General features: G+C 44.7%; 1 protein-coding gene across 1 annotated transcript in view; it reads left to right on the plus strand.

Moving 5' to 3' along the window:
• The window catches only part of bcas2 (BCAS2 pre-mRNA processing factor), a 32,104-nt gene that overhangs the window by 13,090 nt on the left and 4,958 nt on the right, over positions 1-14,056 (plus strand). Inside the window, exon 2 of the mRNA XM_070859148.1 lies at positions 3,233-3,325. Coding sequence (XP_070715249.1) covers positions 3,233-3,325 — 93 coding nt within the window. The remainder of the gene's footprint in view (positions 1-3,232; positions 3,326-14,056) is intronic.

Here is a 14,056-nt window from a genome sequence, read left to right on the forward strand (position 1 = left end):
GCTCGGGCTCTCTTTTATGCTCTCTTCCTTCTTCATATGTGACATTCTTTGCTCTTCACCAGTCTTAGACTGGGATCCTCAGCAAATGTTCATAAACGTTCTTAAGAGCACAAGGAATCATCTTTCATTCCTCTCTCAATGTAAAAGTTCAGTCACTAAATCTTGGCCTCCTACGTGAAGCACTAAAAATCTTGTGTTTTCAATTCCTTTAACCTGCTTTCTCAGTGTCTCAAGTTTGATCTTCTATTTAGCTTTTGTATGTCAATCCTTTGCCCCTTTTCAAAAGTTGACATCCTTGGGCTCACTATTGCCTCTGATTTTAACTGTAACTTGCACATCATCTCCATTTTTAAATCTGTATCCCAAAAGCTTAGTTTCTTTTATGCAAAGTACTTATTTTCACTTTAGTAACTTTTAACTTTCTATAAGTCTCCTGTTTGTCCAAGTCTTGAATGTTGCTCCCATATGTAGGGTGGCTCTTTTGGACAACACGTCAGAAAAGGCTTGGCAGATAGATGATCCCTTTACTTCTGTCTTCCAAGTTCCCTATTCTTGTGTGTGTTTTTCTACTTCTCTGGTCAACATTGGCCTGTTGAATTATCCTGTATAGTTCTTAAACTTCAAACGCTCTGCCTTGCATATGCTTCCTTCACCCAGCATCCTTACTGTGTAGAAATTGAGATTTATCTCCCGGTCTCCAGCTCTAATTTGTGCTTTTGCTGGATTGAAAACTGGGACCCATCAATGCCATAGTCTGCCCTTTCTTCAAGCTCTTGAAACCCAGACGTGACATCATCTGAACAACATTTCTTGATTTTTCTTGACTTCTCTCTCAGAAAACAAAGAGTACAAGGTAATAGATGTTGTTTTTAGGGTTGGTGAGTTGTGGGTAGTGATGTGTTGTAGGGATTTGTGCTGGAATCTCTTTTTTCCATTTATATAAATGATTCGGACATAGCACAAGACGATATCAAACCAAATCAGGTGGTATGGCAAACTGGGGAAGAATTTGAGAGAATACTGGAGGTTCTAGACAGGTTCATGGAATATTATCCGCCATGTTAACAGAGTGAAGAGCAGCTCTAGCTGAACCACAAAACCTACAAAACTGAAATATCACCGACCGGCTAATAAATGTAATTGCAAATAGGACCAAGTTGCCTGCGCTACGAGGAATGTATTGGCAGGTCTGCTATTTGGATACCAATGGATTAAACTGTGTTTTGGCAGCCGCATTAAGTTTATTTTCAGATTAGGTCAGTGAGAAATTTTACAAACTGTGGAATTGGAAGAGTGATCGTGATTATAGCAGTGTTGTCAACATTCACAATTTCTTCAATGTTTTATTGATTTTTGCATCATTGTTTTAATGCGTGCAATTCGCAGGGGTAAAAAGCAAAGAGGAAAAATTAAGATTATTGCAAAATCAATAAATCTTTAATTAAATCATAAGTGTTGCCAATGCTGCCATATAGATACAACTTTGTACATGCATTTAAAAAAAACTTTCACTTGACACCTGTGTGCTAAAATGTTCTACGGTTGAAAGATCACTTTCTAGTTCCATTGTGGCCAGGTTTTTAAGATGAATTCAATCTGACTCCAGTGCATTCAGGCCTGTAATAAGATTCAGTTAGAAATGGAATGCACACCAAGTGCAAAAAAAAAACAATTCCAAAGATAATAATTTCTAACAAAATGGAATAACTGCAAGCATAATAAATCTAATCTGCAAATATAACTCGGAACAATAAATGTAACGTCTGTGTAAATGCAATTACACTGTATAGTCTATATAAAGTAAAACCATGTCTCTCTTCATTTCTCACTTATCCAGACTTTGAAATTGTTATGAGTGACAACACAGGTTTATGCTTTCCAGAAGAACAGGGTGTCTGTACACTGCCTTTGCACCTGACATTTGACATTGAGTAGAATCGGCCTATATTCTATCCTTTAGAAGAATGAGAGGTGATCTCATTGAAACATATACATTTCTGAGAGGGCTCGAAAGGCTAGATACTGAGAGGCTATTCTCATGGCTGGAGAGTCTAGAACTAGGGGGCATAGTCTCAGGAAAAGGGCTCGGCCATTTAAGACTGAGATGAGGACAAATTTCTCCACTCCGGGTGGTGAATATTTGGAATTCTCCACCCCAGAGGGCTGTGGACACTTGGTCGTTGAGTATATTCAAGACTGAGATCGATAGATTTTTGGGCACAAAGGAAATCAAAGGAGATGGAGATTGGGCGGGAAGGGGAGTTGCTCTAGAAGTTCAGCCATTGATCTTATTGGTGGACCAGGTTCAATGAGCGTTATGGCCTACATCTCCTATTTCTTATGTTATATTGCCTTGAATCTAACCAAAACCAGTAGATCAAAGCTCCCATGGTAACAGTTAGGGTCCTTCATGAAATGAATTTGAAACATTCTCAATCTAGTTTACATAGAATAGAACAGCCGGTAAATGGCCATAAATAATCCGTTTTGCTCAGAAGCTATAAAAATGGCTGAGTGGGAAAGCTCGATGCAGTAGGGTGTCCTAAGCCATCGAGGGAGGTACACTTTTAACCTTTTAATAGCTGAAAGCTATATATTCTAGAGATAAAAAGAAAAACTACACATGCCAGATTCTGAAATAAAAACACACATTGCTGAAAATGCACAGCAGGTCCATCAACATCTGTAAAGAGAAAAGATGGGTTCACTTCTGGTGCAGACCATTCGCCAGTTATTTTTAGTTTTCCCCCAACCTCCTTTAGCCCAGAAGCGCCATGGCCAATTCTAGCACTCTTTAACTGCTGCCTGATCCCAGATCAGCTATCTGCATAGACCAGGGGTAGAGCCACAGCAGTGGTCAGTGTGTGATCAGGAGTGGAACCCTCTTTCTTTTTTTTTCCCCCCCTCCATCTCTTTCCTTTCTCTTCACCCCCTGCCCCGCCACCTCCACCCCAACCGCCACCATGAGGGTGCTGAGATCAGCTAACTGCTCATAAACCAGGAATCTGTCACCTTCCTGACCTTTATAGCTCCGTACTGCAGTCTGTGCACTGAGCTATTGATGGGGCTGCTGCCCTCCTTATGTTTTTGGCCTGTATCCAGAGTGGCTCCCAGGTGCCTGCAATGCCATCCTGACCTAGTGGTTAAAGATGCTACTGTATTCCTGCAAGGATTAATGCTGGACCTCCCAATATTTAGGTTCTCATTGCTTTATTCTTTCCTTGTCTTTCAGGCAGCTGCCCTGGTGGAGGAAGAGACCAGACGTTATCGACCCACAAAGAATTACCTGAGCTATTTGCCTACGCCTGACTATTCAGCATTTGAAGTGAGTACATTAAACTTCTGTTAACTGGATGCCTGAAGCTTGTGGCTCTAAATTGCCTTTTCAGGTGTTCATTAGAGTACAGTCAGAGAATATTGTGCAGATGTTAAGTGCACAGAAATAAGGGTGTAGGAATACAAACCGAAATTTGCCAGCAGCATTTTGCTATTTCATCCATTCTTTGTGTGAGCTTGGGCAGTGAATGCTGCAGGCTGTATTTATTGTGAAGGACATCATTTCTGGGGTTGACCCTGTTGTCCAAACATGCTTACTAAATGCTGCCCTGCTTAAATCAGCACTGGGCAGGATCGGAACCATTGTCCTAGGGGGAGTGTTTGCTAGTGCTGTTGGGGAGGAGTTAAACTAATATGGCAGGGGGATGGGAACCTATGCAGGGAGACAGAGGGAAATAGAAGGGGGGCAGAAGCAAAAGATAGAAAGGAGAATAGTAAAAGTGGAGGGCAGAGAAACCCAAGGCAAAAAGCAAAAAGGGCCACATTACTGCAAGATTAAAAAGGGGCAAAGTGTGTTTAAAAAGACAAGCCTGAAGGCTCTGTGCTTCAATGTGAGGCGTATTCGGAATTAACTGCGCAGATAGCAGTTAATGGATACGATGTGATTGGCATCATGGAGACATAGCCCCAGGGTGACCAAGGCTGGGAACTCAACATCCAAGGGTATTCAGCATTTAGGAAGGATCGACCGAAAGGAAAAGGAGGCGGGGTGGTGTTGCTGGTTAAAGAGGAAATCAATGCAATTGTAAGGAAGGACATTAGCCTGGATGATGTGGAATCGGTATGGGTGGAGCTGCGAAATTCCAAAGGGCAGAAAATGCGAGTGGGAGTTGTGTATAGACCACAAAATAGTAGTAGTGAGGTTGGGGACAGCATCAAACAAGAAATAAGGGATGTGTGCAATAAAGGTACAGCAGTAATCATGGGCGACTTTAATCTATATATAGATTGGGCTAACCTAACTGGTAGCAATGCGGTGGAGGAGGATTTCCTGGAGTCTATTAGGGATGGTTTTCCAGACCAATATGTCGAGGAACCAATCAGGGAGCTGGCCATCCTAGACTGGGTGATGTGTAATGAGAAGGGACTAATTAGCAATCTTGTTGTGCGAGGCCCTTTGGGGAAAAGTGACCATAATATGGTAGAATTCCTTATTAAGATGGAGCGTGACAAAGTTAATTCGGAAACTAGGGTCCTGAACTTGAGGAAAGGTAACTTCGACGGTATGAGGTGTGAATTGGCTAGAATAGACTGGCAGCGGATACTTAAAGGGTTGATGGTGGATAGGCAATGACAAACATTTAAAGATCACATGGATGAACTTCAGCAATTGTACATCTCTGTCTGGAGTAAAAATAAAACTGGGAAGGTGGCTCAACCATGGCTAACAAGTGAAATTAAGGATAATGTTAAAACCAAGGAAGAGGCATATGAATTGGCTAGAAAAAGCAACAAACCTGAGGACTGGGAGAAATTTAGAATTCAACAGAGGAGAACTAAGGGTTTAATTAAGATGGGGAAAATAGAGTACGAGAGGAAGCTTGCAGGGAACATAAACTGACTGCAAAAGCTTCTATAAATATGTGAAGAGAAAAAGATTAGTAAAGACAAACGTAGGTCCCTTGCAGTCGGATTCAGGTGAATTTATAATGGGGAACAAAGAAATGGCAGACCAATTGAACCAATACTTAAGTTCTGTCTTCACAAAGGAAGATACAAATAACCTTCCGAATGTACTAGGGGCAGTGGGTCGAGTGAGAACGAGGAACTGAAAGATATCCTTATTAGGCAGAAAATTGTGTTGGGGAATTGATGGGATTAAATGCCGATAAATCCCCAGGTCCTGATGGTCTGCATCCCAGAGTACTTAAGGAGGTGGCCATAGAAATAGTGGATGCATTGTTGATTTTCCAACAATCTTATCGACTCTGGATCAGTTCCTATGGACTGGAGGGTAGCTAATGTAATGCCACTTTTTAAAAAAGGAGGGAGAGAGAAAGCGGGTAATTATAGACCGGTTAGCCTGACATCAATAGTGGGGAAAATGTTGGAATCAATCATTTAAGGATGAAGTAGCAGTGACAGGATCGGACCGAGTCAGCATGGATTTATGAAAGCGAAATCATGCTTGACTAATCTTCTGGAATTTTTTGAGGATGTAACTAGTAGAATGGACAAGGGAGAGCCAGTGGATGTGGTGTATTTGGACTTTCAAAACTCTTTTGACAAGGTCCCGCACAAGAGATTGGTGTACAAAATCAAAGCGCATGGTATTGGGGGTAATGTACTGACATGGATAAAGAACTGGTTGGCAGACAGGAAGTAGAGTCGGGATAAACGGGTCTTTTTCAGAATGGCAGGCAGTTACTAGTGGGGTGCCGCAGGGCTCAGTGCTGAGACCCCAGCTCTTTACAATATATATTAACGATTTGGATGAAGGAATAGAGTGTAATATCTCCAAGTTTTCAGATGACACTAAACTGGGTGGCGGTGTGAGCTGTGAGGAGGCTGCTAAGAGCTGCAGGGTGACTTGGACAGATTAGGTGAGTGGGCAAATACATGGCAGATGCAGTATAATGTGGATAAATGTGAGGTTATCCATTTTGGAGGCAAAAACACGAAGGCAGAATATTATCTGAATGGTGGCAGAATATTATCTGAATGGCGGCAGACTAGAAAAAGGGGCGGTGCAACGAGACCTGGGTGTCATGGTTCATCAGTCACTGAAAGTGGTGGGCACGCAGGTACAGCAGGCGGTAAAGTAGGCAAATGCTATGTTGGCCTTCATAGCTAGGGGATTTGAATATAGGAGCAGGGAGGTCTTACTGCAGTTGTACAGGGCCTTGGTGAGGCCACACCTGGAATATTGTGTTCAGTTTTGGTCTCCTAATCTGAGGAAGGACGTTCTTGCTATTGAGGAAGTGCAGCGAAGGTTCACCAGACTGATTCCAGGGATGGCTGGGCTGTCATATGAGGAGACTGGATCAACTGGGCCTTTATTCACTGGCGTTTAGAAGGATGAGAGGGGATCTCATAAACGTATAAGATTCTGACGGGACTGGACCGGTTAGATGCGGGAAGAATGTTCTCGATGTTGGGGAAGTTCAAAACCAGGGGACATAGTCTTAGGATAAGGGGTAAGCCATTTAGGACTGAGATGAGGAGAAACTTCTTCATTCAGAGTTGTTAACCTGTGGAATTCCCTGCCGCAGAGAGTTGTTGATGCCAGTTCATTGGATATATTCAAGAGGGAGTTAGATATGGCCCTTACGGTTAAGGGGATCAAGGGGTATGGAGAGAAAGCAGGAAAGGGGTACTGAAGGAATGATCAGCCATGATCTTATTGAATGGCAGTGCAGGCTCGAAGGGCCGAATGGCCTACTCCTGCACCTATTTTCTATGTTTCTTTGCCTTGAGCCTTTTTGGTCAGTATGGCTTAGTTTTGGACTAGACATTGCATTTACCAATTGGCCCATTTAAAATTCCTTCCCCCATCCCCCACGCAGGCGGTGGAGACAAAATGGGGTTGTGAGGGATGGAGGTTGGGTTGACAATCGAATAATCTCCCTTGGTGTTGCTGATGGGGAGTGAAGATGCGCTATAGTCCTCGGGTGTAGTGGGCGCTAACCTGGAGGTGGGGGCGGGAGACCAGACGTCTTTGCTAGCAGCTTTCAAAGTGTTCGAGGTTCTGATTGAAAGCACCTAAATAAAAGTACATTCCCCACTGCGTATAGTGGGTGCAGTCAAACAAACTCAATTTGTCCTATACGCGATGGCCAGTATAATGTGGTGGTGTTACTTAATTTTTTTTAAATAATTTTGTAATTTTATTTTTATCTTTAAAAGCACAACAGTGATCTTCATCCTCTGACTACTCACTGTGTACATGTACTCAATATATAAATGACAACTGGCACATGATCCAAATGGGAAATTGCTCATGGAGGGATTTGACGATGTTGGTGAGAATTTTGAAATCTCACTCTCAGCTCTTCCTCAGAAAAGTGGGTTGGAGATTAAAGACTTGGATCGCTAAAGGGCCATCAGACTGTCCGTGTTAATTTTAAAATTGAGCTGCAAGATGTCCAGCTTGGCAAGAAGGACTTGTAACAATGGCATGAGTTCCAGAGGTCACAGGGAGGTTAGAACTTAATGATAGGGAATTGTACTTTAACAAAGTGTGAACGGTTGCTTGAACTGCCCGAAATACTTGGCGCGCTTAATTTATTATAAGCAGCGCCTTTGTAATTGACACCTATGGCAAATGATTAGTGCCATTAGCCTGATATAATCAGCTGTCTGGAATAAGTGGTGGGAATTGTATTAAAATATAGGAAATTAAGAGTGGCTGGGGAACTGGTCCAGGAGTCCCCAAAAAATAAAATAATGGCACATAACGATGGCCTAGCAGGAGACCAGAGAAATAGGCAGTCGAGAACAGGCAGCAACATGGTGGTTGGACCTGCATGTAGGGCACCGCAGACCACAGTGTGTCACAAGCTGACAATCAGCTAGGGAATAAAATGCTGAAATGTGAATCTGAAGAAGGGAAAAGAAAACTTTAAAAATTGAAATACTTACCTAGAGGATCATTATTGTTCAGTCTAATAGTCATTATAAATATCTAATGGTTGTGTCTGTACTCCTAATAATCACTAACTATTGATCACTGTTCAGAGTAACAATCCATGTAAATATTTAACAGCAAGGCCACTAATTCTGGCCTGACTTTTATGCTCTAGCCAATCGGCAACAGTGGCTCAAAGCGCCAGCTCTTCCTGAGTACCCAGTCATGGTTCTCTTGCTGAGTGCCGCCAAGCATCCATCAACCACACCACCTACATGCTGAAAGCCACTGTCTTATAGTGGTTGGTTAAAAAAATTAAATGAGAATCCCTAGTGATGGCATAGAAGTGAAAACCATCTCTAAGAATCAAGTCGTGATGTCTGCTCAGAGCATTGGGGTTAAGGAAGGGAGGCAAACCCGACTGCTAGCTGACCTGTTTGGAGCACTGGCTGTCAACAAAGGGAGAGTAAAGAAACATCCTTTGAGGCATGAAGAGCAACAATGTGAGGAGTCATGGCAGAGAGGCAGGGTGGGGGATGAATCACGCAGGAGTCCCAGTGATAGGAAACATCAAGGGCTGAGGCACAACTGGGAACAGGCCTTTGGCAAAATAAAATGTTATCTTTGGATGAAAGTGGGGCTGAAGACCCACAGAAAACTGTTTTTTAAAAATAATTAAAATCACACCAAAATTTCACTAACGAAGCAGGAATTCAATCATGAATGTGAAAAGGATAGAGAAAAAGACCAGCTCATTGCAACTAAGCAACATAACCTCCAATACGCCCCACCTCCCAGCAGCCATGTAATATCCTGGGAGACGCCAAAGAGATTTAAAATAAAAACCCAGATCAGTTCAGACAAAAAATAATTCTGGGAAGTTCCTCTCCGATCCTCAGTATCACAACTACCTTTTGTACGCAGCAATATTGGCCTCGTTCTGGAACTCACCCAATTCCCTTTTGAATGTTTGCAGGGAGTCTGCGCTCACTGCATGACCTGGCAACGTTTTCCAAATGTTAGTGACCTTCTGTGAAATGAAAAACCACCTTGCATCTAACCTAGTTCTATGCTTTTATAATTTAAATATATGTCCCCTTGTTCTCCGTAACTTGCCTAATTCAAATAATCTCTCCACATGGACGCAGTCGAGACCCTTCATCATTTTGTATATTTCAATCGGGTTACCCCTGAAGTCTGTATTTCTAGACTAAAAAGACCCAGCTCCCTGAGCCTATCATGATAACAAAGGTTCTTTTAAACTAGGTATTAATCTAGTGGCCCTCCTGAATTTTTTCCAGGGTTTCTATTTTTTCCACCATGTGACAGGATCATAACTGAACACCATATTCTAGATGGGGCCTAAACGAGGTCTTGTACAGGGACACTATAGTGCTCTGTTTTATATTTGGCTATATATCCTAAAACTCTATTTACTTTCACTAACACTGGTCGTGGACCTTGAGACTTTTGCATTATAAAATAAAGACTTGCATTTATATAGTGCCTTTCTCAACCTCAGGACGTTGCAAAGTACTTTACAGCCAATGAAATACTTTTGAAGTGTAGTCATAGTTGTAATGTAGTATACTCAGCAGCCATTTTGTGCACAGCAAGGTCCCACAAGCAGCAATGTGGTAATGACCAGATAATGTGTTTCTGTGACATTGAGAGATAAATATTCACCAGGACACTGGGGATAATTCCTTTGCTCTGCTTCAAAATAGTACCATGGGATCTTTTACGTTCACCTGAGAGAGCAGTTTAACATCTTATCAGAAAGACAGCACCTCCGATACTGCAGCACCTCATCAGTATTGCACTGGAATGTCAGTTTAGATTGTGCTTAGGAGTGAGACTATAGCACTTGGATATCTTTCCCTCTCAACAGACATTAATTCAGAGCCCAGCATGATATGCACTTACTTGGTGTTAGCCCCACGTTAAATGTCATCTGCCAGATGCAGGGCCATTCTTCCATCTAGATCAGATTGTAATTTTTTAACTCCTTAAGGGTTCTGACACCACGTAGGTCTTTATGTCATCTGCAATTACTGGGCAATTCTAGTCCTGCAGGATGTCAGATTAATTGTTTCACTCAAAGGGTTGTGAATCTCTGGACTTCTCTCCCCAAAGGGCTGTGGATGCCCAATCGTTGAGTATATTCAAGGCAAGGGATTGATTTTAAATTTTTGAATACTAAGGGAACCAAGGGACATGGGGATAGTGTGGGAAGCTGGAGTTGAGGTAGAAGATCAGTCATCACATTGAATGCGGAGCAGACTAGAAGAGTCAAATGGCCTACTCCTGCTCCTGTTTCACATGTTCTTGAAGAATGGGAAAATCCTGTGTAGAATGTGATGGGGCAGGCATCTCTAGAAGTGGGCCTAGTTAATGTTAAAATCTTCATGAAGGAATGCTGATTAATGCCAGGACTTGCCAAAATGCAGATTTTGTTCCCAAGACTTTACGTTGTTGTACATTTATTTAACCTGGTATGATGAGTGCAGATGATCATGCAGTAATGCTGTGTGGAGGGATTGTATTGAAGTGTGATGCTGTCCAGTAGCACTAATGTAGAAGCACTAGAGTTTGCCACTTGTTTCATTGATGCCCAAGTTCTCTGGCCCAAGCAAATGTGCAGTTCTGGCTGAAGACGACTGTCATTTAATGGAGCATTTGCTCCAATTGTTGAGAATGTGAGGCTGCAGTTATGGAGGAGAGCAAGGTTCCAATTATTGTATACGAGTGTGACGTGCACAGGATAACCAGGTTCAGAGTGGTGCAGTTAAAATTGCAGCTGATAAATGGAAATCTCAACACCAGTAACAACAAGGGATGCTGGTGGTGACACTCCGCCAAATAGAAGTGAGATGGAAGGGCCTAACTGGTATAGGGGGAAGGAGCGGAGATGATTCACAGCACTGCAAGCCATCCACTATTTCCTGGCACAGAATGAGGACAGCTGTCTGTGATGTGGTCTGTAGACTGTGCCCTCAATGATGCATTTGTTCCTGGGGTTAGTGCAAAATTGTAATGCAGAGAGCAGTTTTTCACTGGGGTGTGTTAGACTGCACTTTCACTGTTTTTCCTCAATTTTCTTCCTTTGAATTTTTATATGAAATTTTGGAAACGGGACAAAAATATTTCGGATAATTCTTGGTTAATAACAACCCCACCTTCCTACCCTCTTCCTATTGGGTTGAAATAGTTTGTCAAGTTGATCTGCAGCATTTCTAAAGGAGAAAACATCTCTTGGATCTGCCTCTGCCTATTCCATTTATTGACTTCTCATGTTTCTCTATCTCTAACACTCAGGCAATTTTTCTCGTCATTGTATCTATCTCTGTCTACAATTCTCTCATTCTTCCGTCTCACTCTTTAAGTCTCCTTGCCTCTGTCTTGTCTCCGATGTGATTCCCACTCTATACGCCTCAAACTGCGTCTCTCGCTCTTTTTATTTCTGTAGGCTTCACTACCTGTCTCGTGCACAGTTACAGTTAAAGAATAAGACAAGCAATGTATTGCTTAGATACTATCATTTTCAGTGGGCCTAAATTTCCCCAGGAGTAGCTCTGTTTTTTTTTGGAGCAACTTGATTTTTCTGGAGTATCTTTTTAGTTGCAATTCTGGCCATTTAATTTGCACCAGTGTAAGTGAGTTAGTTAGGTTTTTTTTTCCAGAAGAGTGCTTTCCCAGTCACTTACGCCTGTTTTGGCCATTTAAGCGAGTTTGGCCAGCAAATAGTTGCTCCAAACTAACTTAGGCCAGCATATGTTGCCACCGAAAAACCTTACCTAGAGTTAAGGAATCGGCGCAAGTAACTACATTTAAAGCACCACCAAGCACCAAACAAAGCACAAAAAGTAATAAGCATTCAATAAAAAATAAAGAACTGAAGTAAATCCTACCTTCAACTAAACTCGGTAGCGGCTGGACGTGCAAGAGTCCCTTCGGCCTGGGCTGGGGAGGGAGAATGCGGCATGTGGGGGGGGGTGGGTGGGGTGGGGGAGGAGGGAGAAGGCTCAACGCGGGAGGGTGGTGGGTGGTGAACGCAGCATCATAACGGGGGGGGGGGGGGATTTTTTGAGAGAGAGAGAGACACACACGCACGAAATGTATTTGATTTGGTCAACAAAATAATGCCACGAACCAATAGTGGATTGATGCCAGCAGCTGTTGGTTGTTTGCCTTGGTTTGTTCAAAGTTTGCTTTTCTGGCCTCAGCCAGCTTGGTAATTCAGCTCGAGCCAGGTTCCCATCTGCCTCGCCCCCTCTTGGCCTGTTCCTTCGCTTTCACACGTTGCATGAAGTTCTCTGAATGCTTCATGTGCCCCACACGCACATTGACCCTATTGCCGAGCATCTCCTGCCTTTGACTTGCTGATTGACAATAATGCCTTCAGCAAGTTATGCTGTAAAGATCGCAATCTTGTCACAAAATATTCAAGATACTTTAAATCAAAGTGTGCGCCCACACATAGGCACAGCCACTGAAATAATGCTGCTAGGGCCATTGGGGGCCTGCTCACATGAACGCGGCATCGGAGAGCCCATTCGGCCAGGGCTAGGGGCGGTGTGCTTCGGGCCCCTCCCACATAGCCGCAGAGGTTCGGGCTGCGAGGAGCTACTGCACATGCGCGCATACTCTAGCGTGCATGTGCAGAAGGAATGCTCCTCCCTCCACGCATTCTGCTGCGCTGTGCCAAGAGCCTGGATCGACCGGACTGTGGGGAGAATACAAATAATAGGCGCAGTTTCTGTTCTTAAAAGTTGCCGCACCACACGGAGGTGCGCTGTTCTAACCCTGGGGGCAAACTTGGGGCCCGTAGTCTCTGGAATTATTTGTCTAAAATCACAGTATTCATGCAATAAATCTTGCTGCCTGTGGTGAGAGTAGAAATTCGCATTATTTATCGCAGGGTATTCTGTCATGGCTGGCCACGTGTCCTGTTAATGCATTAAGCCATATTTACAGTCCAATCTTGGATAATTAATTATTCTGTAATCATAATTAAAATCATTTATTTCCTATTTACGATCCACTTTCAAATAATGAATACTTCCAAATGTTAATCACAAAGCTGTACTACAGAAAGCTCTATTTTCTAATTATGTAAATATCCTCTTCTAGGGCCCAAGTTTAGGGCCGCGCCTAGAACAGCGCAGCCCCGACCTGGACGCCCGTTTTTCGCACCACAAAGTGCGCCGAAAAAAGACTTCCAGATTCTCCCGCTCCCTGCTGGTCCTCTGGCTCTCGGCGCGGCGCAGCACGAGCTGTTGGGGGCGGAGCCAAGTCCCTGCGCTGAAAACAGTGCTGGGACCTCTGCACAGGCGCGCTACAGTGAGCACGCATATGCAGTAGCTCTAGGCGCCCAAAACTGTGTGGGAGGGGCCCGAAGCACGCAGCCCCTAGCCCTGGCCGAATGGCCTCACTGGGGCTGCGTGGATAAGGCTTCTCCCACGCCCAGCTCCTGCTTCCTCCCGACTCTACTCTCGCTTCCCCGCCCCCGATACCGACCCGACTCCCACTAACCCCCTGACCCGAACCGACCTCCCTCCCATCACCCCCCGACCCGACATGACCCGTGTTCCCGACCCCCCACCAGGACCGGACCCGACCTAACTTGACTTCCCTCCCCCTGCCCCCGACACGAATCAACCTGCCTCCCCCCCCCCCCCCCCCGCCCCAGACCCAATCCGACCCTCGCTCCCGACCCCGACCTGCGCCCGGACCCAACGCCACCTACCTGTAAATCTGGAGCTGGGGACGGGCCCTGCCCGAAGTCTTGGACCAGCCCGTTCAGCCACCCCCACCCCCACCCCCCCACCGTTCAGCCTCTCTTCCCCCCCTTCTCCTCCTTCCCCCCTTCTCCTCCTTCCCCCCCCCTTCTCCTCCTTCCCCCCCTTCTCCTCCTTCCCCCCCCCTTCTCCTTCCCCCCCCCTTCTCCTCCTTCCCCCCCCTTCTCCTCCTTCCCCCCCCTTCTCCTCCTTCCCCCCCCTTCTCCTCCTTCCCCCCCCCTTCTCCTCCTTCCCCCCCCTTCTCCTCCTTCCCCCCCCCTTCTCCTCCTTCCCCCCCCCTTCTCCTCCTTCCCCCCCCTTCTCCTCCTTCCCCCCCCCTTCTCCTCCTTCCCCCCCCCTTCTCCTCCTTCCC

This window comes from Pristiophorus japonicus, chromosome 17 (genome assembly GCF_044704955.1).
Source record: "Pristiophorus japonicus isolate sPriJap1 chromosome 17, sPriJap1.hap1, whole genome shotgun sequence".
NCBI lineage: Eukaryota > Metazoa > Chordata > Chondrichthyes > Pristiophoridae > Pristiophorus > Pristiophorus japonicus.